Genomic DNA, 27,560 nt, shown 5'->3' with positions numbered 1-27,560 from the left:
TTACCATAATCTCATTCTTTGTAACAGCATCCTGCTGTCACTGGCCTACCCTGAATTTACTACAAAAATGAGGTCTTGCATAACTGGCCCAAAATATAAGAGTGAGAAAGCAAGAATCAATAGCAGCAGAAAACTGTAATCACAGCCCTTCAGTCCCTAGCTAGCCTTTAACCTTAACATTATAATGCATTTGCTCAAACAGTCATCTTTCTGTGTAAGGTCCCAGTTAACATTTGTTACAAACAAAACACAGTCATCCTTTCCAAACCACATTTTGTGTATCACATGTCTCTCTAACTCAACAGAGCTTTCCAAGAGGAAGTAAACAAAACAACAGTATTATTTAGAATTGACCATCTGTTTTAACACAAAACCCAAAAGTTTATTTCCTTTCCATTACACTGGGAAAAGGTCCTAATATGCCTCCACATTATGTGAAGAAGCTGCTCAATGACTTTTTCCCACTAAAAGTCTTCACACTTCAAGCAAGCAGGCATTAACTTCATAATAATATTAATAATAATATTAGTTCATAGAATTAATAAGTAAAAAGAATTAATAATATTAATAGAATCTCTGTAGGTCCCTTAAAAGCAGACGCAAATGAAGCACAATTGATTTCACTGCATTTCAGCTGCAGTTAGCTTACTTAACACAGTTAACTTTAGTTCATGACTGTTTACAAATTCCATTTCAACACAGATCCATGAAATTATTCTCCATCCCATTCTCACCAGAAGTATTCCACTCAAAACAACAACTTCTTGTGTGTCTTTCTGGGAGGTACAAAGTTTGTCTAAGCAGCACTAAGCACCAACATCACCTTGAACTTCCAGTGACCTGGGCCAGAGAGAGCAGCACACACACAAACACTGTGGGAAGCAGGAGACTCCACTCCAGACCAAACCATGTTCCTCTGGTTTTTATCACTGCACTCAGTGGGTGGAAGCATGAATTGTGCAGGGTGAAGAGCTGACTGAATATTTGAAAATGTTAAGACAAGCAAAGAAAGTCCATGCCTGCCTTAGTTTCGAAAAATAAAGCCAGGCTGTAAATCTAAGCATATACCAAATCACTGTGGTTATTTTTAAGAACCAGTGTTGAATTTAGCAGTGATAAAGGAATTTATAAGATGCCAAGGCCTTTAGGATTTACATGTTGTTAATCCCAAATTAATTTGGCAAAAATAAGTATATTGGAGCAAATGAATTTAGGAATAATTGACATTAGGTTCACACCTACATTGTTTCAAAGTTGCTCTGTTTACCCAGCTATTGCCCATTCCATCATCACAACCAGTGGCTGTTAATGGCAGATCCTTGTTCTCTTGGGAAGAAAAAACTGATTTCTCAGCAATACAGCTACACCAAACACAAACATCTTGGTCTCTAAAGCTTCCCACTGAGCAACAGTCTGAGCAGTTCTATTCATCAAAATATTACATATAATTGCAAACAAAATTTTTTCAAGTTGTTCAAAATATAAATTACTAATTCATTTAGAATTCAAATGGGAGCAAGTTATATTCATACACATACTTTGGGTTTCTTGGTTGCTTTTTTTTTCTTAAATGAGATTACACCACAGTTTTCTCAACATTTTTTCATGGATAAAAGAGAATAAGATCTTAGAATAAGATCCATATTAGTTCCACTTCCATATTACATCCAAAGTATGACAATTACCAAAGTCTCCACAAGCCTCAGTCTACCTGAAGAAAACACAGTTAAAAATGGTTGGGTTGTGGGTTTTTTCACTGCTGAGAATGCCTGCCTACTAAAAACTGAACTGAGGTCATCAAGCATGCTATCATCGAGTTGGAAACTTATCAAGATGACATATGTTTTTTGAGAGTCTTCATGGAGAGGACTACTTTTGCAAGTTACAGAAATCCAAACAAAACAGATTATTCACCTATCTTTAAAATATTGGTCTAACCACCACAGACAAGAAATCTGTATTTTCAAAGTAATGGAAGTAGGTTACGCAGCTGACTAAACGCTACCCGAAAACAGGATCTTGTTTCTTACGGTCAAATAATTTTCAAAAACAGTAACAAGTCAGCCCATTTGCACTCATCTATACACAGAGATAGATAAATGCAAAAAACATTTAGGTTTCCATATTTGAAAACTATCCATATTTCCGTAGTAAAACCTGAAAAATTACATTTCAATAAATATTTAAAAGTTTACTAAAAAATTATTCAAGTGAGCATTTAATTTTTTGGTTATAAGGTTATTGTCTTTAACTGCATTAACCAAGCAACTTCACATGCAGTGATATGTGTAATATAAATGCCCACATCTTATGCTGGCTAAGTTAGACTGCTTTATGCACTTTCTCAATGGAAGTTGAGAAAGTTAAAGGTCTTAAGTAAAGCTGTTTCAGAAACAAACTAAGGAACAAACAGCTTAGCAAAATCAGTTTTTCCATGTAGTTTGTTTCATGTTTTACTCCTTTTTTTTAATGAGGAACAACACTGAGCATCACAAATTATTCCAGAAAGCAACTGAAAGGGCTAACCCTTACTCATCCATTCTGTTTTATTAAGTGACAAGAGAATTACAAAATATAGGGACAGAAGAAGCTAAATTAAGTCACCCTAGCACACTGCATTTTAATGTGAAGGACGCCAAAGATATTTCTCTCATTCCATTCAGAACAGCTGCTCTAGGGGTCTTTGTATTTGTTATAGGACAAAACATTTTCTCCATGGAGACAGTGGAATAGGAGTAAATATATTCTTCACATCACTTAAGTGTTTTATTTTACTATGGCAGTTGACTATACGGAGCAATAAATCCATCAAGAGGACAAGTGGTCTTAGCTGCTCTGCATTCTGTATTGTGCTGGTATGAGTCCGCACAATTATAGCATAACAGCATCACCAAAGGCAAAAATTACATTTATCACTGATCCTTAAGTCTAAAGAACTATGGTAAGAGTAAACTGATTTTCAAAAATACAGATGTCAGGTAGTAAGTAACATAACCAACTTCTGTTCAAGAATGTAAGGAAGTTCCTTATGAAAATGAACACTAAAACAAAGTGTTTGGTTTTCCAATATCCTAGACATTTTTGTCCCAATTTTAAAAGAGATATATAGGCAAACGTTTGATTTTAAGCACAGCTAATCCTACAGACTTCAGTAATCATTTAATTACATGTTCAGACACCATCTGTTTAAATGCCTTTTTACAAGGTATGCCTAAGTGCACAGATAAGATAGAAAATATCCCTAACTGGAGATATATTCCAAGCCTGGCATTAATGAGAAGTGTATTAGTATATAGCAACACAAAACCAGTTGATACACTTGCTATGGAGGCAAAGTAACAACACACAACTCAAGGGAGCCAGGAAGGTCAGCTGTAAAACACACTACAGGAAACTAAAAACCAATGACTAATGACCAAAATACCTGAAAAGACCCAAACCTGAAGGTCAAGTGAGAATGACTAATTCAAGAATATAAACCAGGATAGCACTAGTGCATGTTTATATTGCACCTTCCTAATCAATGCTGCAAGGTCCTTTAAAAAAAGGAAATTTAACTCATAGGTGCCATCAGTAGAGATGAGCTTGGCAAATGCAGAGATAAATATTACTAATTGCTAAGTATCTTGTCCATCTATACACAAAAACAATATTGTAATAATGGCTTTGCTTGCTTCAATTGCAGTCAGAGTTTTTCAGCTATTAGTCATGCACATAAAAACACCCACAGAGTTTCACTGTGAGGAATTACCCCACTTGAAGGCAGCAAGGCAAGGTAACAGCCAAAGAATAAGGTCTTGAAGCACCAGAACTCAAACTTCTGAGGGGAAGAGCACATGAGGAGCTAAGAAGTGCATTATTCAAATAAGTCTCTGTGTGTGTGTGTATATATATATGTATAAATATTTATATTTAGTGACAACTTGCACCAGCCTCCCAGAGGCCTGTAAGCAAAAGCAGCAAAAGCTAAACTAATCACACAGCTGAGCACTTCAATATGAGATAACCAACTAGAGGCTTTAATTAGCTTTTCATGAAATCTTATCTGGGCACTATTTTTATGGAAGAAATTCCTGAAAACTCAGCACTGTTACTCTATACAGCTTGAGTAATCCCAACATTTCAGACAGTGAGGAGTCTTCATGTCCCAAGACTCCTCACATAATTTTTCTTTCTAAAGTCCTGGTTGAAATAACCATGTCAATTAAGTTTTGTCACAAGAAATAACTACAGGCAAAGTATGTATTTCTGCAAAATTAGCCTAAGAGTCATCATTTGGCCAGTTTTCAAGGAGCCTTGACAGTTCCAACAGAGGCAATTAAGAGACTGTCTGTGAAGGAGTGTGGTCCTGAAACATGTTTCCAGACTGAAGTCTCCATCAGCCTCAGACGCTTTCAAGAGCTTCAGCTTTCTAGAGAAAAGTAGCATATTTACAATGACTTTGCAGTTTGCCACAGTGTTTCTTATCCATATTTTTTGAACAAGTAATTCAAAGATACTTGTATCTATAACTTGAACAAAGAGCCAATAAACAAAAGGCCTCTTAGTCAACTGTGATCTAAATCACTACTTAAGAAAGAATAAAAGCACTCAAGGCTCAGCAGTGTACAATTATTGTCTCCAGTTCTGTGTAACTAGCAATTCCTCCAAAAACAACTTTTGCGGAAAAAAAAAAGCCAACACTCAGTAGTTTAAAACCAGCAGGGTTTTTCGCACATATTTAACTGGTAACACACAGCTACAATATCAACTTACTTTTTGCACCTTTATTTTCCACTCTTTGAGGTATTTTCATCCTTGCAACCCCCTTTTCCTATCTGAACTGTTGAAGAACCAGAAAGGATTGAAAAGCCATGATTTCAATTAAAAGAAAAACCCTGACAGTAACCAATTTCTCACATCTGTCAGTCAAACGACATGAAAAATGTCCCAAATTCCCTGTGTTGGCTCCCACTTTGGGACACATGCAGCAAACACACACCACTGAGGGGCTGATGGGCAGTTTGTGCCATGCTGCTTTTGTAGCCATGTGTACTTACACGGTCTTTGTCATCAGCCACATCACAAAGAATGTCATCAAGATCCAAGATGCCACCATCCCCGTGCTCCAGCCGATGGACTTGTATCCAGTAGTTTGGATCCTGCATAAAAGAAGAAAATAGTATCAGATTATCACATGCTAACAGAAAAATGTTATTCCAACATATAGTCAGCATCACCGTCCTACAAATTCTTGACATCAAACATCTATTTAGGTCATATTTCTGTAAATAAGCGTAAATTGAGATGCAGAGCCCAAGTTCTCTTTTTAAATTGCCTCAGACTAGATATGTAGTCTTCCCTCTTCTATCAGATCTGCATGAGTCACAATCCCATCACTGACACATAGGACTCTGACATATTCCCAATATTACTGCACATTACATTCCTAATATTCCTTCCATAAAAGGAAGAAAAATATATTGCCCACAAAATAAAGCATGCCAGACTGTGGTCAACAGGCACAAAAGGTTACAGGCAGCTGTAAAAGATTGTGGGTTTTACAGAACAGCTATAAAAGGCATAAACCAACATTTAAACACCATCAAAATGCTTTCTACCTGTCCTTCACTAGAGGTGGTAAATGGAATACCTAAAATCTAAGATATTGAGCACGTACTAAGAGCACTTTCCACATTTGAAATAAAAAATTATATATACACACAGACACATATGCACACACACATATGCATACAAATGTGTGCATGTGGCTTTGTGTTTATACAGGTGTCTAGCAGTAACTGGGAGGACTGGCTTTACAGTCTTTATTGCTACTTTTGATAGCAAAGGAAGCCATAGGGAGCAAGGCTGTGTCCACAAAGTGTCTCCAGCATATGATCCAAGTGCTGGTTAATACTTGACATGCTATTCTTAAAGGATTTGTTTCCTAATGGGGGAAAGTTGCCCTGTAACCACCTGGCCTGATCATGCTACATAATCCTGCTTCTCAATACACCCCCAGCACCCTGGGCTGTTGTTCAGTGTCTCTCTGTAAAAGAGCTCCCTTGCTTTTCATTGACAAGTCATGGCTGCACAAAGTTTCTGCTGGGAGGACCATCAAAATTGCATCAACCTGCAAAGTTCCCGACTTCCTAAAAATAGCAATTAGCATGAGCCTTTTTAGGTATGGTGTCTAGAAGTGACAAAACAAACAAACAGAAACAATAAAAACATCACACCAAAGCCAAACCTGAACTGAACAAAAACCCACCCACACTAAAAATAGAAGCCATAAATAAATAAAAAATCTCCACCCTAAAAGGCTGGAAATTATTTTAATTTCTCAAAGATGGAACAGGACAAGAAAGAGGACTACCAGAATTCCTTTAAATCCATATATGTATTTAAATCCTGACAGAACATGCTGCACAAAAGAACATAAACACATATTCATCTTGGCTTTAATATCCTAGAACTCTATGTATTTGCATATGATATACATGCATAGGTCAAATAATTTGGAGATATCTGGTACTATGAAACTTACTTCATTGTTTGTATAAGTACATCCTCCTTAAAAACTGGTCTAAGGCGTCATCATTAGATGATCAGATTTCAGAACTTCATTTTACAGTCATTAGGCAAGTCATTCCAAAAATTAAATTTACAGACTTGTTTCTCTGATTTCTCTAAGTATTAAATATCATTACCTTCTAAGCAAGGTGCATTTCTTCTAAGCAAGCACTTATTATACAATTAACTGGATTTCTAGTATGTGGGTTTTCTCTAAACAGATTTACTGTTATAGCATATTACAGGAGATAACATACATTTTTTTAGAATAAATATTTGGGAATAATTAAAAATGGCATTACGTTATTCACACAGTCATGCATATAGAGGTGCCTACATAGCTAGTTAATAGACAAACCTGCACTGTAAAAAAGGTACATAATGCAAACAGTAGGATCAACTTGTAAGTTTGAATACACCACTAACACCGACAGGGTTGGACAAAGTCACCTGTGTACACCAGAAATCTTCCAACATTTCTCAAACAGGTTTGAAGGGAAGTCTTTACAAACTCTGCACTCAGATTAAAAGGAAAAACGATCCTTCCTCATCCTACAGCCCATTAAAAAAATCTCCTCTGCCTCTCATATCTACCAAAAACTGAAACACATTTGCAAAGACCAAGACGTAGCAGACACAACCAGACAAGCTGTGAAGCACCTTGTACTTCTGAAGGACTTGACTCAGGTTTCCTCTGCTGAGATTCTCCATCTCAAACCTAAGCTGGAATTGAGCCATAAATTACTCTTCACTGCAAAATCACAGACAGAAAACTTAGTTTGGGCTTTAAGAGCACCTGATCCCTCATATGTCACCCAATCCACCATTTTTCTTTGCAACAATTAATCTTCTTACTGAAGAATGGGAACATTAAAAACAGGTAACTGCAATACTAGGTCAGTGACCTGGCTACATCCACCAGAACAAACAGCACCCAAGCTGAAACTACAACTTCAATATCCATGTACCCTTGGTTTTTTTGCTTCCTACCACAACTGTTTCCTACCTCCAAGGCAAATGTAAAAAAACATTCACAACAAGAGAATCAATGACAGAAACACCCATTTCTAAATAACTATTGTGCTATTTCAGCATGCACAATCTACTTAAAAATAGCTTTGATATATAAGCTGCTTCTACTAATTACTTCCTTTAAAAGTTTCCCAATATTGCACAAGAAGTTTTAGATAGACTTCATTTTTACTGCATCACCTATTAGTACTGCCATAGCCTGAACTGCTCTGGTCGCTTTTCCTGTCAGACGAGGTCCTGATACAAAACAATACGTGAGCAAGACCAGACAAGAAATATATAAAACTAGTTTGGCAAGAACTGACTCTGGCGGGATTTGGTAAGTAAATATGAAATAACAATGCAACTTTTCATTAAAGCCCTCTCCAAACATCAGAACAGACTTCTCTTGAGGCCCTTTTACTCCATTAAAGGTTTTGCATAAATCAAGGATTTGGTGGGGGAGGATTGGGAAGGAAGAGAGGTCTAGGAGGGAAAGGAGTACTCACATTGTACAGAGATGAGTTACACCATACTGGGGGGGAAAAAAAAACTAAAAAAAAAAGAAAACAACATTGAAACTAATGATTTTACCAAGTTATGAAAATCCACAGCCATTTATGGTTCCAAGTTTTAGCAATTATTTCTGTATATTATTCAACCAAACAACACAAAAAAACCAAACTGCATAAATGTTCACATTTAAATTCCTGCTCTGTGATCTGTCTTAAATGAACACAAAGCTGTCTAGAGTTGGCTCATATGCACTGTCTGCTAAATACGAAAGAAACTGAACCAGACTTGAGACAGATTGGAATTCAAGTACTCCTACATGGATGTTACAAGTGCATCTGTATTCACGGCTTGGTCAAGCTGCATTTCACAATCTCAGCCAGTAAACAGATATTCACAGCTCCCTATGCAATAGCAGTAGTACAGTCCTCAAACATTTTCTGAATCAGTCAAATACACTGTTTTGGCTCAGACCAGTTCCTAAAGTGCAAACTGGCTATTTCCAAAGTTTACTGGAGTTGACATAATTACATCTGTGGGGCAAAGTGGTCCATTCACTCCTTCAGGACACCTGAACACCTCTGGGATCCCCATCTCTGTTTGGCAGTGAGGGGCTCTCAAGTGAGTTGTCAAAAATCAGGGACTGCCACCAGAATTTACCCACAGCAATCTGCTCAGGGCATATGCAACAGGGTGCATACATAAAAGAAAAATGTCTTCTAGTTATTAAACAGAAAAAAAAAAAAGCTAAGTAAATCAAGTTTATAAAAGTCAACTTTCTGTAAAAAAAGAAGGAAAAAAACTATGAAAAAAATTTCTTTACATCTCCCACAAGTTTTTCAAGAAACCTGCTTGAGAGTTACCATTTAGTCAGACATGATGCTGTTGTTTCAGCAACAGCATGAATTTGTATCGTAGAATCAGATTTTCATATTTTGTCAATAAAACAAAGCTACATTTATACTCTTTCACTGGTATGATTGTGTAAAAGGGTACTGCACTCTCCAAATCTGCAATGAATTTAGAAGGAAAAATAAGTGGTGATAGAGAACTCATTAGCTGCACTGCTCCACAATGTGTAAGTTAGCAAAGTACAATTATTTTGAAAAAGCTGCAGAGATGCCTTTGTCACTAGTTCATGTAGAAAAACCAGCAAGTTCAGTTCATTGAATACAAGGATAGAAGTAACGCTAAACCTGATTTATAATATCTTCATTTAAATATTGCATCACTCAGCTCAAGTCTAAGCAAGTCCGATCTCCTGTTTCCTGTCTACACCCATTTAACTCCTCAACTTGATGATGATTAGAAAGGTACTCATAATTTAAGCTCATGAGCACTGCATTTTCTAATCCTCAGCAATGGAAGTTAAATATTTGCTAAGTGAACACCAGCACTGGAAGCAAGAGCACATTACAAAGGCAACAAGAATGCAGCCATTCACATTCTGTTTATTACATAAAATGACTTCTAAAAAGCACAAAGGAAAAACTGAGAAAACTATTAGTTTAAGTAGTATCATTCAGCATTCTGTAGCTAACAATTTCATGTTCCCACATAATGGAAACAAGGACCATATGTGGAAAACAATACCTAGACATCAGAATGGAAACAGCAATGTGTTCTTATTAATGGCATAGGAAGATTTCTTATTCCTTTACATCTAAATATGTGTCCTGGTTCTCACAAATTTACCCTTTCCAAAAATATATTGAAATATTTAACATTAAAAGTAACAGTAAATAAGATTATTCTTTGAAACATTTTGTCCCTATCTTACAAGAAGACAGCACCACAAACCTCTGACAAGCAGCAATCTAACAGAAAGCAGAAAATCAGGCTCCTAAAAGCCTGATGAACAATGCTTAGTGTTTACTAATTGTGCCCACTAGTGTGATTTGATCTCACCTGTCACCAGCAGGATGTCCTGAAGCATCAGAAAAATGACATTAATCTGCCTGGCTACAACTACATACTTGGAGCTGCCATGGCAGAGCAGTGTGTGTGTCATTTCTTGTGTGCTGCTGGAAGCCCATGCAGAGAACACTGAGGGAGGACACCAAGCTCTCCCCAAGAGGTCTCTGTACTTCTTAACTTTGCCCACATTTCCCTTCAGCTGAGTGCAGATCAGTTGCCACTACAAATTTTTACACATCTGGAAATCAGGTAAGACAGGTATTTTTCCCCTCTATATTTTCTGATCTGTTCTTGCCCAATCAGGAAGTGTATTTTTCACCACACAACACTCTTGGGAAATGGATTGGCTTTGTGACGCTGAGCTCCCAGGGGCTCTCCATTGCCTATTGAGACCAACTGAAATAATTTAAATTTAGATATCATTTATGGCTTTTTGCTTTAAAACTGCTCCTTATATGATTCTTAAAAATCACTATCAGCTGGACAGTTGTGAACAAGTATTTCAGTGTAACTCTCAAAGGAAAACAGACTCACCCACAAGGACGAAGGACAGAGAGGAAGCATATCCAAGTAGGTAAACATAACTTCTCAATTATAAATCAGGAGATAAAGGCAAAGTAAGTATATATTATTTGTTTCTTCTTAAAACCATCTGGAATTCAAGATTATAAGGCCATGTGTGTAGCTATCTTCACTGGATTGAGTTTTTTGAGAACAGACAAAGCCTTTGTGGCAAGAATAGACACAGATAAAAACCAACTAAATCACCCGGCTGGGGTGTGTACTGGACTTGTCTGTTCAGCAGCATATGGCACTTGGGCGTGTTAACACTGTCTGAAAGGAAACCATGGTTAATAAAAAACTAATATAACTGAAAATTTGCCAGTGAATTCATTCATTTCCCTGTCTAGCCCTGTGCTGCAGGCAGGAACCATCCAAACAAGCAGTCAGGTGCCAAGAGACAGCCATGAAGGCTTGCAATGTCAGCTGGCTTCCAGTTACCTTCCACAGCCTGAGAAGCCAGCAAGAACAAGTCCCTGGGTTTAAATTGCATCTCCATCCCATCATCTGTCTCCTTGAATTTCAAGCCTAAAAAACCTGCTGCATAACACACACAAGCAGCAGTGGAGAATCAGCTCCAAAGCCCACTGTGCTCTCTAAAGTACATTGATGACACAGCACGGACAGTGGCAACACTGGTACAACATAAGTGCATTCACTGTCTTGGCAAGGGCACAAGCCACAAAAACACTTAACATAAATGAAAGCAGCCCTTCTAAAGGCTCAGAAAGGCTAAAGGCTCCTGACACCTGTAGGAACTCTTAAGTTACCAGGTGATGAGTTGAAGGGACAGTTAGCTTTTCTGACCTCACTCCCCTCACATGAATTCTAGGGCACGTTCACATACACTTGCCCAGTATCTCATGAAGTCAAGAAAAAAAGGGCTACAGACTACAACAGAAAACAGCTGAATGCTGCACAGCAGAAAATAAACCTTATCCCTTTCATCTTTTTGATCTTTAACCTGTAAAACAGCTCTTTGTTCTGAAGATGCACCACACTAAAGCTAAATTCTTGCTATTCTGTTTTACTGAGGAAGAGGAAGGTTACACTTCATGCTGTAATGAGAGGGTTTGGTCTAGGATTTGACTTTTTCACACACACCAGATTATACATAATGTCTCTAACCAAGGGATGCACACTGATTTGATATGAACCAGCTAGAAAAAAGAGAGAAACATGGAAGCCTGATCACTGAAGCATCTTGTTCCACTTTTGCACTCACCAATGCTTTCCCAGCCTTACTAAAAGGGCTTTAGCTTACCAGAAATCCATCCAAGACAGAATTTGAACATATGGCAAATATCACTCTTCCTGACACACTGAAATGTTAGACAGGGTGTTTATGAAGTAAAAAAAAAAAAGTAATTTTGGGCTTTGCATGCATCCTGTATGCCCAGTTTCAACAACAATTTGCTTTAAAATTAATCACGTTACACTATCAATGCCAGTCCTCAGTAAAGAAGCCCGTGAGCCAAAAAAATGAGCCAAATAGACATCCACTTCAGCAATTAAATGTCCCCTAAAACCCACTAATTGAACTAATATGGTCAGTAAACTGCTGGAACACTGCTACATATTGAGCTGTGCTGCATTACTACTGGAGCACAAAAAAAGCATCAAGGAACTACTTAATCTTGCTTCAAGTGCCAAAAGGTTGGTATTAAAAATGGTAAATTTGGCTGTTAGACACCCCACAGTTTACATAAAATTTCAAATATATCTATTAAATCCTTGCTTTTCTAAAATGAATTGGCAATTTCCTCATCTTTAAAGAAAATAGTCCAAGGTCTGCTGTAGCAGTAAACTTCCTGTCTTCCTACCCTACAAGGATGTGCAAGTTCTTTCTATTAACACATTGCCCTCATGCATCATCAAAGGCTGGAATGTTTACTCAACTCCTCCACTTTACCTAGAAGCAATCTATACCAATCCATGAGAAATCATATGATAATTGCTTTAAATCAACTTTCCTATGTACTGCATAATTTCATTACCTATTAAATAGAACAGAATCTCTATATGCCCAATAGCTTAACATCAAGGAATAATTCAGATTGGAAGCGACCTGAGGACATCCCAGAAGTGGACAGGGACCATGCTGAGCAGAGGGGGATGGTCCCTTCCTCTGTCTCCTGGATATGCCCTGCCAACAGTGCCTGCTGCCAGTGCAGGGCTGGCTCCTGCCCACTCACTGTCCCCAGCCCAGCCTGTGGCACTGCATGAGACTCCTCCTCTAATGCAGAACTAGGCACAGAATCCCAGAATTGCTTAGGCTGGAAAAAACCTCTGAGATCATCAGGTTCAGCTGTTACCCCAGTATTGCCAAGCTGACCACAAAGCCACGTCCCTCAGTGATACATCTACTCATCTTTTAAATACCTCCAGGGATGCTGACTCAACCACTCCTCTGGGCAGCCTCTTTTCATGCTTGATAACCCTTTCTGTGAAGAAACCTTTCCTCAGATCCAATTTAAAGCTCCCTGGTGCAACCTGAGGACATTTCTTCTCATCCCATCACTTGTTACCTGGGAGAAAGCACAGGCCCCCACTTTGCTCCTTTAGGTAGTTGTAGAGAGCAATAAGGTTTCTGCTGAAGCTCCTTTTCTGCAGGCCAAACAACCCTCAGCTGCTTCTCCCAGGACTTGTGCTCCAGACCCTTCACCAGCTCTGTTCCCTTTCTCTGGACCTGCTCCAGCCCCTCAGGGTCTCTCTTGCAGTGAGGGGCCCAAAGCAGGACACAGGCAAGGTGTGGCCTCACCAGTGCAATTACAGGGGGACAATCAGTGCCCTGGTCCTGCCAGCCCTGTCTCACTATTGGTGACTATACGGTGTCACTGGCCTTCTGGACCACCTGGGCACACACTGGCTCAGGGTCAGCCCAGCTGCTGATCAACACCCCCAGCTCCTGGGCTTCTCACTATATTCCACCTGTCTCCTAGCAGTGTGTTCCAAAAATATTGCACTGAAAACATTGTTCACTGTCAAACCTAATGACATGATGACATTTCTTCACAGCACACAGCCCTGTAGCCACTAGGAGGTGCCACCACCAAAGGGCAGGTCCAGGTCCACACCTGGACTCCGATACTAGCACCAAGTCAGGCACCTGCAAAAAAGGAAAAGTTACTTTGTGCTGCCACTAGAACGCATGTGGCAGCCAAATTTGATAATCATTAAATGAAGAATAAAGCTTAATATTTGGCTGTGAAAGAATAACACTTTTCACTTTGATTACTGATAGCTTACACTGTGAGCAACTATGTTCAGTTTGCTAAGGAGAAGTTAAATGCGACACTACATCTCAAAACTCCATGATGCCCATGCTGTGAGCACCAAATAAGTGTCCTGCCCAAATTGCAAAAAAAACTTTTACATGGGATTTATTTCAATCCAATGTAAAAAAAAATTCAAGACATCAATTGAAGCACTGCCACAAACTCTAATTGTGGCAAATCCACAAGTAAGGAAAGATACATGTGCCCTTTTCAGCCTATTTTGCTGTAACACAGAGCTTACTTCATCATCTGCATCTATATACAACAAATAATGCAACAAAACTGTTTCTTGATTACAATTTTTAATTATTAGTATTAATTCCAGGTGACAGATATGACTTACAGTAATCAAATCCATAGCTCATGAAAATGCAGTGAAATGCACTGTCTGTAATGGTGCACAATCTTGTATGCAGGGTTTTAGAACTTGGGCAACAATGCTGAAGAAATGCAGAACATGCTAGGATTGCAGCTTGACAACTGAACCATAAGCGAGTCTGATGAAAGAAGTGCTTTCTCTTTCTTCCAAGAGTTGATTTACCTCCACCCATCACTGCAGCATTACTTGGATTTAAGCAGTTCATTCTTTTTTTCAGCCACCACAATAACTCTTCAAATGCACTACTCGATTTAGACCAGAATGATGGGTTTTAGTGGAATAACCAACCACATTCATATATTTGTACATACAGATCTGTATGTTGTAGAGCAAAGGAGAACATGTGATAGATGTTAAACAAAACAAAAAAAAGAAAGTGACTCTGGTAAAATGTTTCAAGAGAAAATTTAAGAGGGTAGAGTTGTCTACCCAAGTGACAACCAGCTTAAGAGGAAGAGCCCAATTTATTTCAGAAATGTATTTGAAATACTATTTTCATTTGGGGGCCATTAATCTCAAGTACCATGAAAGATAGAAACAACCACTTCTGATATATGTTCCCAATTGGGCACAGTCAATTCATCATGTAGTATCTGAACTCTAAACAATTATTAATATACAGAGAGCTGCAAAATCATTCTTACATAAACTGCCTCACACATCCATCACACTGTAAATATAAAGTTAAGACAAAATATTAAATACCATTCTCTGTCCTCATGGCTGTATTATTCCTCAGGAAACTTCAAATTCAAGGGTTGGTGGGTAGGACTTTGCAATATAGACAGCTTTGCTGAACCATGTGGAAGGAATGCACAAGTTGTGTGAATCACAGTAAGTTATATGAATCAAAGAAAAATTAATCACAATTTAAGTCAGCTATGATATGGCGTGGTTTTGACAGGATTTAGAGCTTTTGCATCCCTGGTGCTTTACACCCTGTCAGCAATGCACAGGGTACCCAAGAGCTCTCCCTGCCCCTCTGCAGTTTCTGTAAGTGGGGTGCACATGGGAGGAGATGCCCTACACTCCCTGCACAGCAGCACACACAGCACAGAGCCTGGGCACTGCCTGCACAGCAATTCCCTGTCTGCTCTAGAGGAGGAGCAACATGCCACATATGGCTGCTAGATCAAGCTGGTAAATGGAACAAATAAAGTAGCAAACTAACATATGCTGAAAAACACCTACAAATCAACACCAGAATAGATAAATGGAGCATTTTGACTGGTTTTCCTGTTGAAGGAAAATCCTGCTAATAGTGAAATGTTTAGGAGTTTCCCTTGTGCTCTACAGAACCGTTCCCAAGACAATAACTATATTCCCCATCTTTGTCCTCCTCTCCTGTGTGCACATTCTAGCTCATGGACAGAGCTTTCTACACTGCCTAAGGAGGCTGACACAAGCCAGGACCCCCAGACCCCACCACTCCATCATCTCCTCTCTAAGAGACCCCCATGGAACAGAATCTGTGGTTAGCACACTCCTGGACACATGAGCAGGTACCTCCAGGTCAAACCCACCAAGGAAAACTGGTTTCCAGTAAGCATCTGCAAAAGCAATGTCGAAATAATCATGGTATCCTGTTAATTTATCTCTTAAATACTTTTCAAGATACTTTAACCAAAGCAGGCCTTACTTTCATCTCCAGGGAACAATTTGTAGCAATAATATTTAGCTATTACTTTTCCAAATTGCTCAATCTTTTTTGAAGGAGTGTAATTTCAATTCCTTCCAGTGGCACTGATTTAAGTATGTAGTCACGCTTTTCTAAACATGCCTAATGCTTTTCTGAAACTTCAAGAACAATCACAATATAAATTCAACTACTATAACCATGCTTATTTTATAAGGTTAAATAAAACAGATCTGCAATTGTCTTTGAATTCAAGGTTCTGATTGCTGCTAACCCAGGGCACAAACTGCAATGCAGCATTCTATGTTAGTGTGAAGGAGAGGAAGTACTTTAAAACTAAACGTCTATAAACAATACCCTCAAGGATTATTTGTTTTGTTTTCAAGTGTATTCATAACTTCTGAAGGTAATATTTTTTAATTGACACTAAGCTTTACTATGGCTGTAGTCCTACTGACTGATCTGCTGTAGGGTATTCCCATGTTTAAGATGGAAAAAATACTAGCACCATATCTGGCTGGAGACCTCACCAGGAAATAGGCAGAACTAATAATGCTAACTAGGTCCACATTTTATCATTCCTACCATTTTAATTCACATCCATGTTTTGTTCAGAGACCAACAGTAACAGTTCCTCCTCACAAATCAGCAGTAATCCTCTTTTTCAAATCAATAACTAAGCTCAGGTCTAAGCTTGAGGCTAGCCCCAGTATAATGGCAATCTCACTGCCACACTCCTGAGTAGTCAAGAGAGCCCATAACAGAAAAACTCTGCAAAATGAAGGAACCTTACTCATGACTTAATGAGGACTCTTTTAATTTTCAAACTCCTCCCTCAATCTCACTTCCAGTTCCAGAATTTGGTAAAAATACAAAAGATGACCTGCCAGCTGCAGCTGCCAGGTGCACCACAACCTCCCCTCCCACTCTGGCTTCTCAAAATCCACTCTGCTCCTCCATCACCTACATTTGCTTATTACACACCATGACTTCCATACCTGGCCAGAAGCAGAAAATAGAAGGCATTCCAAGAGGTTAAAGCAAATGGAAATGCCAGCTCTTGGAAAACACTTATTTAAAAGCACACCCCGTCCATTTACTAGAGCAGCATTTCTTCCAGCCAGACACTGCAATCCCCTCCCAGAGCCAACTGCACCAGCACCCACCAACATAAGCAAAGCTTGCCACACTAAGCCCTGAGAACGGATTCACTAATACACTAAAAACCTTCTTTTACCTTAGTTCTCTTGTCCCTTGTCACCCCCCGTGACAGGGAGCAGCTAACAGCACTGCACTCAACTCTAACCCATTACACGGCTTCCAAAACCGCTTCCATCTCTAACAGCGTGTCTGCACTCGTCCAAATTCAAACACAAGGTTTTATTAAGAGAGAAGCAAAACCAGCTAGTCTTCTTGACCAGAAAAGAAAGCTGTAAAAAAATAACCATTACATCAGTGAGGCAATGCCAAGCCCTATTTTGAACAAGAAGTAAACCTTCAAGTTTTTTCAACTAAGTTGTGAGTATATCACATGTAAAATTGTAAAAACTATTTAATTTTTTGAGCTCAGAGCACTTCAATTTGCATCTCCAGAAGTAATGATTAATATAACAATGATGTAACGGGGGTGTTTTCAGTCATAACTTATACTGTGACCTAAATTAGAAATTCCCATCTTTGTAACAAAGTCAATTTTGGCAGAAGGTACAGAGAAATTACTGCAATTTCCCACACAGGGACAATGTTAGAAATATACTCAAGCACACCATAATATTCCACCTAGAATTATACCTTCAAGCCCAGTAAAACCCAAGTAATTATCTTTCTTCTCTTCTGCTAGACAAATTAGAGAGTATCCTCTACTTAGTCAAACCAGAGTTTGAAACCTCCAGTTTCTAGTTCTTTATGTGCTTTCAGAGCCTCATTGAAAATGTTTTCAATGTTACAGCCTAATTATATCGTATGCATACACAGAATCTAAGAATTATTCATAACTCATGGCAAAAGTAGGTTTGACACATGACTGATTAAAAACTAAATAAAATAGAAAAAAATTGTCACACGTTCATTTAGTGCAGCTCACGTGTTCTCAAAAAAGCAATATTTTTAAAAATACCACAACTTCTGTTTTCTGTAATTAACTCCTATAAAACACATACAGTTTGCTTGAGATTAAGAAGAATAAGCAATAAACCGGTCTAATAAGGTGTAGAGAAAAAAAAAACAAAAAACAGACTCTTAGAAACTGCACAACTCTTCTTTCAGAAAACCTGCTGATTTTAAGCACCTGGGGTCTCTCCAATGGGTTTCCTACCCAAATGCAGACAGAAGGGTATGACCAGAGCACAACCAAGGCTACAGGCAGGTACATGGAGATATTGTCTTAAACTCCACTACAGAGAAAAATGTTGTTCTGTAACAAAGTAGAGAAAAAAGGAACATACTTTGATGAATAGAAAGAATGGCATCTTTTTTTGACTGGTTTAGCATACGGTTTAGATAGCATACACTAACAATTCCCCAGCCAGGGTTACAACAAACCAACAAAAGTTTTAAACCATTTCACCTAAACACAAGGCTCCATCCATGTATTTTTGTAAAACACTTCAAATAAATTAATTTAACTTTGTCAGTTTTCCTAGAGCAACCAACAGGCCTTTGTTTTATCCGCCCTATATTAAAAGCAACTGCACTGTTAAAAATACAATGGAAGTTTCAATACCTTAAATTAATTTTTTTATAAACCCCTCATACTTTTTTAAATATCAAGATGACTGGAGTGATAGAAGCTTGCAAGCATCAAAATAACAACCTTGTGTGTATATCTACATAGATATATATACACACACTTGTATATGAAACCTGCTCTCCTGTTTTTGAAGCCAACAACCCTGTTCTTGAAGAAGTCTACCTCAAAGTCTTTGTATTTGGATTCTCAGACTGTTCTTGTACTCTGTGTACTCTATTTTGACTCAAAAGAATAATTATGTACACTTACACAATTGAAAATATTCCATTAAATAACATCATCACTTTTATTTTCCAGGAACAGGGGGCTTTGCTTTCTAGAGGAGAAATGCTCCGCTTGGCAGAGAGCCTTACAGCTGTTTTCAGAGGCTTTTTCCTAGAGAAACTCCCAGCCATGCACACATTAAAGCCCCAGCACACAACAGTGGGACAAACAACTGCACACACAAATTGGTGACACACAGCACCTGCAGCTGGGCACTGAGCTGCTCCACGGCTGCACCAGACAGGCTGCCAGGAGAATTCCCAGGGCAGATCCTGCTCTATATATAGTGAGCTGCTCAGAGGTCATGAACTTTCATTGCTTAAGGCGCAGAGCAAGATGCACCAGCTGCAAGAGACTGATAAAGCTGGCCAGGGCCTTTGCTGTCCTCCAAACAGGCAGCATTTCCAATACACACACCCCAGCTCCTCTAAAACTGAATCAAAACTTTGCTGTATTTTCATGCATTAGAGATGAAGAAAAGGGAGAGGCAAGAAACAGTCATGTAGGCCTCAATGTAAAAACCAGACTGTTTATAGGAATAGAGGTAATAAATCCCATGACTGTAAGGTAGGTGATGGGACACAAGCACAGAGCACACAGGGAGGGACTGGACTCTCCCAGCTGTTGGAAATCAGACACTGACTCACAGCAACACCCTCAGCTGGGCCAAACTTCTGTTCCAAGTCCACATGCGTGGACTTCATCAGGAGGTTTGCATCACATAGTAAAATTTAGCCTTAATAATGTTTTATTTCACTGGGTGACTCACACACCTTCTACTCTTCTGATTTTGTAAAAGACTGATGTAATTTCACTCTGGTCTTCTACACACATTGCACGTTGTTACATTAGAATGCAGTTCCCTTTGATCAAGGAAGACAAAGTAAAATGTAAAAATTAGCAATACAGTAAAATTCTGGCATTTGAAAAAAGAAATACTTTAGCCAGCTTAGAGATGCTGGGAATCCTCCTCATCCTGAGGAGAAAGCTTTCTTAAATGCCAGCTTTGTGCAAACCAAACTTGAAGTAAAAATGTCAGCTTACTCAAAGCTTTCCTTTGATCCAAAGCTTTTCTAGAAAAGACTTCAATGTCAGTGATTAAGACATCGAACATGTATTGAAAAAGCTGCAGGTTTACGGGAAACTCTGCAGAGTATTACCTTGCTGCCAGTCCTTCCTCCTCCACCTCCTCCCAGCTGAGCATCCCTGTCCCATGGACACTCCCTCTCTCTGAAACAGCCCTCCCAGGCATTTTAGGAAGTATTTTTCACAGAAATTATCATCTCTTTCATTTGTACATAAAAACTTAATTTTGCACACCAAAAACTGTGTTCACTAGCTAGTTCCATTACTTGAAACCATGGTTGTTCCAAAATTCATATAGCTTTAGGAAAAAATATTAGACTGCCTTGGACTCAAAAGCTTCTAGAAATATAAAGCTTGTATAAAACATTATTTTTGGACTATCTACTTCAGATGAGATCAAATATAATACTGTACTAGCCGAACACACTCCTAAAATAAAGACAAGGGAAAAAAATACACATCCTCTAGAGATCTGGAATTTTTCACCTTCCTATGAGAAGTACAATCATGTGCACAATACAACACAACATATTCAAGCTGTTCTCTGCACTGGTCTGTAAAGTAAAAGCAGACACATTTATCTGATAATTCACAACAAGACACATCTTCTAAATTAAATCAATTTCAATTTAGCACACTGATGTTTTAAAGTGGTAATTTACAACCTCATATGATAACTCTAACAGCATTTCTTAAACTTTGAAATTTACATCAGTCTTTTCTGGATAAACTTTTTTTAAATTAAAAATTTAATTTTTTAATTAAAAATTAAATTTCCTTGAAATTTTTGAAATTTTTAGTAGTTCAGCACTTGTCTTTTGATAAGCTACAAGCCCCCTTCAAGATTCACAGGAAAAAGATGATGTTTTCAAAAGAGCTATTCTTCCAAACACCAAACAAACAAGATTGTGCTTAAGCTTTCATTCTCACTCATGCTCAGAAGACAAATGTTCCACTGAAACAGCTAAGTCAATACACAAATGAGAGATATCAGAAACAATTCCATAAATAATTACAACTGCATATATCACTCTGCACAGAGATATATACTCAGGATGAAAAATCTGGACCTTGGTCACAACCAAAAAGGTGCATGTATTTTTATTCACACCACCAAGACAATCCAACAGGGTAAAAGACAAAAGTTATATTTTCTTTAGGACTTTCAGACCTCAAATATTAGACATGTAGATGCAAAGCTTTATTTTGAGCTCAGCTTTTGTGTGAGCATCAAAGCCAGGTGAGGCTATAGGTACTCACTGAAAAATGTGAAGAGAAGCAGCGCTGGGTGGGGTGCGCAGAGCACGCCCAGAACTGCAGGGCAGCAGCGCGCGGCTGATGCGGTGACGCACAGGGAAGCTCCTGCCACCTCCTCCTCCACCCCACCTTATTTCTGACAGTAACACGGAAGCCAGAGATTTCAGCAGGAGCCAGAATCCTGCCAGAGATGGGCCATCTGCTTCAGAAAACTTACAGCTCATAGTTGATCCTGTTGAAATATTACTGATGTACTTCAGTGGATTGAATTCTAAAATTCATTTTATTATTTCCAGATAGAAGTGTGGACAGGGGTGTTCCACAAGTAGGAGGTAACCATAAGCTGTCAGTGCTAATTTAGTTACTTTTAATTCTGGAACACCCAGCCTATTTTGGTGCAAGTTCAATTAAATGAGAAGCACTTTCCACTTCTCTGACATGAGTGAAGTACATCGTTCATGCCTGTTACACTGCTTGTGTCGTGCGGCAGAAGGGCTCCTCTCTTTGCCTCTCTGCCTGGTTCCTTCTGAAGCCAAAAAAAGAAAATAAAAGGGAGATTCAGACCAGAAATAAACTTTAATATACTCTAACCAGCAGCAAAACAATCTTAGGGAAAATTACACAAATCCCTTAGAGACTCTGGGGCTTTGTCCCACACCAAGAAGGTTTAAGAGCCTAAATTATATGGATGAAGAATTGGTTAGCTATGGCAAGCAGGGGGGAGGGCACAGATCAGTTCAGTGAGTGATGTTCATCCATCTTTTGAAGATAGGCAGGAAAAGCTCAAAGCACAGCACAGAAACGTTACAGGGAAAAGATAAAGCAGGGCATGAGGAGAACTCAATTTGTCATTTCTAACAGACCGCCATCCCCTAAATGAAAAACTCATCATTTTAGCCATACCCGGTAAAATACAATTTGTCTTTCGACTACAACTTGCAGTTCAAACTTTCACAAGGCAGCCTAGAACCAGTGGAATAAAAAGCATTTTGTGCAATTACTTTGTATTTAACTTTAGGTTCGTTCTGCCTACCAAAATCTCTCTTGTTTCAGTCTTACAGGCAAAAGGAAAAGGTTATTTGAGACTTCTGTTTCTGACATTCTCTTTTGATTACAGACTAAATCCAAAAGAGACTATCCTGAAAGGCCAAGACAAACGTGCAACCACATAATTGGTCTGGCTCAAATGGCACTGAAATCAGGAGAAAGCATCCCCAACTCCAGAGAGATTCAGTCTGTGCTGAAAGCCACATTAAACTTTGTTTACTGTTTGCCTGAAAAGCCATATACATATGCTACAGGAATGTTTTGCCAAGCTTGAGCTGTGACGGTAGATAGGCTATAAAAAGCCCTAGTCTTCTGCCAAGATGTGTATAGCACATCTGCATTATTTTTCTTGCTCACTCTCAAGAAAACATTTTAACTTGGCATAGAGCATCACATTTTATTCTAGTGAAATTCTTGTAAGAAGCACTTGGGAAGCAAAGCAAATAAATGAAGTTCAGAAATTTACTTGATTTTCCTAACCCATGAAATGTGCAAAGAGGAAAATGGTCATTTTGCTATAAAGCAGGCACTGTGCTATGACACAGGGTAGTTGGCACATATGCATAAATAGTGAAAGTGTATCACAATATGAAAGATGTCTATACAACAGCCAGCTCATTAGTTTAGTTTATACGACCCCTCCTTCAGCAGATGAGAGCAGATTTGGTTTATATCTGAGAACAACTAAAAGAAAATTCTCAAACATATTGCCCATGACTTCAAGGAAAGAAAGGATAAATAAAAGAATTTTACTGTAATATTATTACTAGAAGTTTTGCTCAGCTACTACATGCAGGACAGAAACAACTGGAAGTCACATATTTTATTCCGCAGCACAACAGTACTTCCTGTCCCTGAAAAAACACCACTGCCAAGATCTAAGCCACCCATCCATTAAGGTTTTTTAATATACATTTTTGTTGCTAACTCTGTTTCTCTTTATGTTGATAAAACTGTTTTATTTACTGTAGTTAAATTAATATTGGTAAATGTTTCATTTTCAAAAAACTAAAACTCTAGACTAAAATTATTTTGTAATTCGTGATACAGATTTTTTTTTTTTCAGTTTCTTTAGGAAAGGAGAAGGGAGAACCAAGGCATGCTTAATAATCTAGTACTTAACTATTAGGTCTTGAAACAAAATCCTAGTGCTGGCATACCTGGGGCAATCTCTTCATGCCCCATCACCACCTGCAGAAACCTGGCCTTCAGCACCATGGGTGACTGCAGGCATGGGGTACAGGAACAGGACTGGCCCAAGCCAAAGGCAGGGCAGAGCTGCCTGATAGGATGGATTAGGAATCCCATTCCCCTTGGGACAGCATGGCATCAGCAAGGCACACAACACCAGCCAGAGCCTGATGGGACACAGCTCTCCACCGAGCTGACCCACAGGCAGCGTGACCTACCCAGGGATGCTGTGACCAGTGGCCCCTGGCAATTAAACACATTAAGCAAGCTCATGTCTCCCGGCCTCCCCAAGCTCTCCCCTACACCCCTCAGTACAGCCTGGGTCTTTCTCTTTGCTATTTCTTCTCTCCTTAACTGGCTTTCACAAGGTCTGCAAATAAGCAGCTCCCAAATGCTGTCTCTGCAGCAATGCAAAGCACAGCAGGGATAACCGGGTGGGCAAAGAAATGCCAGCACTGGCTCACATTGGCTTCAGCAGCTATAAAGTAGCCTCAAATTCAACTCTGGCACTTTGGCCAGCAGTACCAACAGCCCTTGGTCTGCTGGACAGCAACTGCTGCTCCTTTCACCAGGGCCAGCACCTGGCACCTCAGGAGAACAAAACCAATGAGGCAAAGAGGCCTGCTCCATTTCACTAAGGACTGCCACTAAAGATACAGGGGAGGATGGGAGGCTCACTAGACAAATTCACTGCAGGTTGGCAAAGGATAACAAGATCCTTCCCAGCTTCCTTACCTTTCCTACTGGGGGGAAAAAAAAGAGAAAAAAGCCTAAATTATGTAGGTTTTCCAAGCCCTCTGCCAAGCAAGGTTTGCAACCACACAGACCAAGGAAAAGATACCATGGTTAAGAAATCACAGATGCATACTACCTATCTCTGGGGGAGGAGAAAGCCCATGTAAACCAGCCACCATAACCAGGAAACCACAGATAAACAGGCCACAAAGAGTCTTCAACATCCTCACAAATATACTGCCCAAACACTAAGCTGCTGCTGAGCAGCCATTTCTGTACATTAAAATCGCCACTGTCTAGATGAGAGAACAAGAGGAGTTATTCCCTGCACAATGCATTGTTGAAGCTTGTAGCATGGACCAGCTCCTTACAAATCATTACTGGAAGGCAAGAAATGCAGAGAAGGCAGTCTGTGGCTTAATGAATTCACTCTGCAGTCATGTGCACCCAGTTATTTCAGTGATTCTTAAGACAAAGCATCCCCCAACCACCCAAGCTCCAAATTTCCCTCTCCTGTCAACACCACTACCCAAACCATTCACACCTGCAACAGTCCCTTGGCTGTCCACACATACACACCAAAGGGTTCCAGCACCACTGTCACTTCACACCAAACCCTTCACACGCTGACCAGCTCCTGTGAAGCCTTGACCATTTGGCAAACAGGCATTACACAAAAAAACAAAAAAACTACACATTTTTCAAGATTTCTTGCAGGAGAACACTAAGTTTCTCTGGTAAATTACTCACTTTGTTGATATTGAACCTTCTTAAACAGTAAGGAAAATTAAAATGCACAAAATCCTAAATAGCATCTGTCTTCCAAGAAACAGAAGAATTTTTGCTTTGTTTGTTTTGGGTTGATTTTTTTTTAATCGTTGTTTGTGTTTGTTTGGGGTTCTTTGGTAAAGGTATTAGAAAACAAGAAAATCAACTGTCAAATGAGAAAATGGGATGCAACTCTGTGGACAAAGCAAGTAAAATATTGTCTGCTTTGTTTCAACTATTAAGAGTATTACTAGCATGGCTTTCTCTCTACACACAAGTTATAAAGCTAATTACACAAAATGCCTAGCAAAAAGTATTTCATTTGTTGCAGTCTTTAAAATAGGAAATATTAGCTGGAGAAATAGCTATTGGTGCATTAAAATGTAGGTACTGCTGCACAGTGTAGATGGCTATTCCATACCCAGGAATTTAGCTGCTACATCATGTTGTACAGAAACCATAACAAAAATTACAAAAACCAAAATGAATATAAACCAGTTTCTTTGATTAACTGAGTTCACTGATAAAAAAAGTCATACTCTGTTGAAAATGATTTTGCGTTCAGCTGTACTTCAAATTGCATCCCAGGCCAGTCACCCAAAACCAACAAGAAACCCAGCACAGCCAAGGCACTGTTCCCCACCTCATGAAGCATTCATGAACATCCAATCTGCACGTCTCTTGACACTATGGATGTCTGGTTTCTGGTCTTAAAACTTTCTGCAAGCTTTTTTTTAAAATATTACCATCCTGCATATCTCATTATGTTTGTAACATCCAGAGTTGCTGGACTGTGAATACAAAAATACAGACACACCTCACGGCAAATGCAGTCTCGAGTACGGCAGCAAGTATGGGTAAAGGAAACTTAAACATGGGTGATAGTAAGTTATTCTGCTATTCTGTTCTTCCAATTCCCTTCTGTTCCCCCAGATGCTTTCTTTAGGATAAAATTATTCCTTTGATTGAAAATCTGGTGCATCCATGTATCATAGTCACATTTATAAGCCTTCCAGTACATCCTGACTCAGGTTTGTTTTCACTAGCTTCCCTTTTAAACAAGCTCAGCTGTTTTGGTTTTTTAAAGCTTATGATTAAGCAATTCTTCTTGCAGGAATCAATGCTGTGCATTACACTTAAGTGGGCTAAAGGTTTCCCTTCCTGATGTTCCTCAGTGTACATTTATACTTTCCACAGTATTATTTCCAGTGCAGAGCTTTAGGAAAGAAAGCTCACTCTGAAACACAGACAGACTGTGTTCAGAATTGGTGCCAGAAACCTTCCATGATGCACTTCAAAAAGGACTCTGCAACAGCCACATACATTCTGCTCTCTCTCACATTTTCTGCATATTCCTGCCCCCATTAAAAAACACATCATGCACTTCCTAACATGCTAAAGTACAAACAATTCTCTTTCTCAGTATTATTTATTTTCATTTATTTAGACTGAAAGAAGTTCATACTTCTAAAAGAAAAATTATGGGCAAGCCACCCCATCTTGTCTGGAAAGAATATGGTTCCTTCATTTGAGAGGGAAAATAAAATGTGAGTACCGTGGAAACAGGGAGAGGAAGAGGGTATGGGCAATAAATGTTGGGGGGCTGCTGGGGTTTCTTTTGGGTTTGTTAGTGCTTTTCTTTAATCTTCTGTTGTTGTTCTGTTTTTTAACAGGTTGAAAGGTTTTTTAACTTCACAGCTATCCTGAAGTATCAGAAGATTTAGCAGCAAAACAGATTTTTCTCTGCAAGAACAGTACTTGAACAGTAGACTTGGGAATACTGCTTTTCATTTCAAAGAACATTTAGCATAATGCTGTATTTATGTAGCAAGAATTGCCTCTCAAGAACTCTAGAGAGCTCTCTTCTAACAAAATGGGCAGGATGCTTAGTGCCTTCTGTAGTTACAGGGTGTGTTGGGAATACTACTGCTGGAAAATTTAGATCAAGACTCTGACTTGTATGACCTCAAGTGAGAATTTTGCAATATAAGCAAAATATCACAAAGCAATTTTTCATGAAATCCTGTGCCTCCAATAAGCTTACAAAAGCTTCCATTCTTAGAAATAGTGTTTATCTTCTCTATTAATGACATGGGCATGGTTATTAAACAGATACAGTACCAGTGCAGAAGCAGAAGCGAGGCTCACAACATGTTATAAACTTTAAAAGGACACCAATGCCACCTGCCACAAATACCAACACTCTGCAGTGTTGTGGTGGCTCCCAGCAGCACAGCCCAGCCAGCAGCTGCTCTGGGCACCAAACAAACACATCTGCAAATGCAGGTGAGGTGGCAACACTTGGAATAGTCCCAACACTCAGCTCAGGATGCTGCAGGGAGATGGGAGATGAGGTGCAGTCCAATACAGGGTGAAGGGGATGGGAGCACTGCTGGGACTGCCCAACACACTGTGCCCAGGGAGGCTGGAGGGGCCACAGCCACAACTGGACCTGCTGCAGGTGCACAGGACCCCAGGGAACACAAGGTACCACTTACCAAGCCTTGCCAGTGGACCTCAGCCTCTGCAAGCCATCTGTGCTGCAAAACAGTTCTTTGTCAGCCACAAAGTGCAGTGGGATCACTGGCACAGGACTCTCCACCAAGGTGTCCACAA

At 39.2% G+C, this 27,560-nt stretch overlaps 1 protein-coding gene across 14 annotated transcripts in view; it reads right to left on the bottom strand.

Annotated features, from left to right (window-relative positions):
* The window catches only part of PARD3 (par-3 family cell polarity regulator), a 444,327-nt gene that overhangs the window by 390,502 nt on the left and 26,265 nt on the right, over positions 1 to 27,560 (bottom strand). For all 14 annotated transcript variants that reach the window (XR_009420516.1, XM_059493593.1, XM_059493627.1 and 11 more), the window contains exon 2: positions 5,040 to 5,141. Coding sequence is in view for 13 of the 14 variants with exons in the window: in XM_059493593.1 (XP_059349576.1) it covers positions 5,040 to 5,141 (102 nt within the window). In the remaining variant the exon portion in view is untranslated. The remainder of the gene's footprint in view (positions 1 to 5,039; positions 5,142 to 27,560) is intronic.

Source organism: Ammospiza nelsoni, chromosome 1 (genome assembly GCF_027579445.1).
Source record: "Ammospiza nelsoni isolate bAmmNel1 chromosome 1, bAmmNel1.pri, whole genome shotgun sequence".
Lineage (NCBI taxonomy): Eukaryota > Metazoa > Chordata > Aves > Passeriformes > Passerellidae > Ammospiza > Ammospiza nelsoni.
This window is presented reverse-complemented; position numbering and strand designations above follow the sequence as displayed.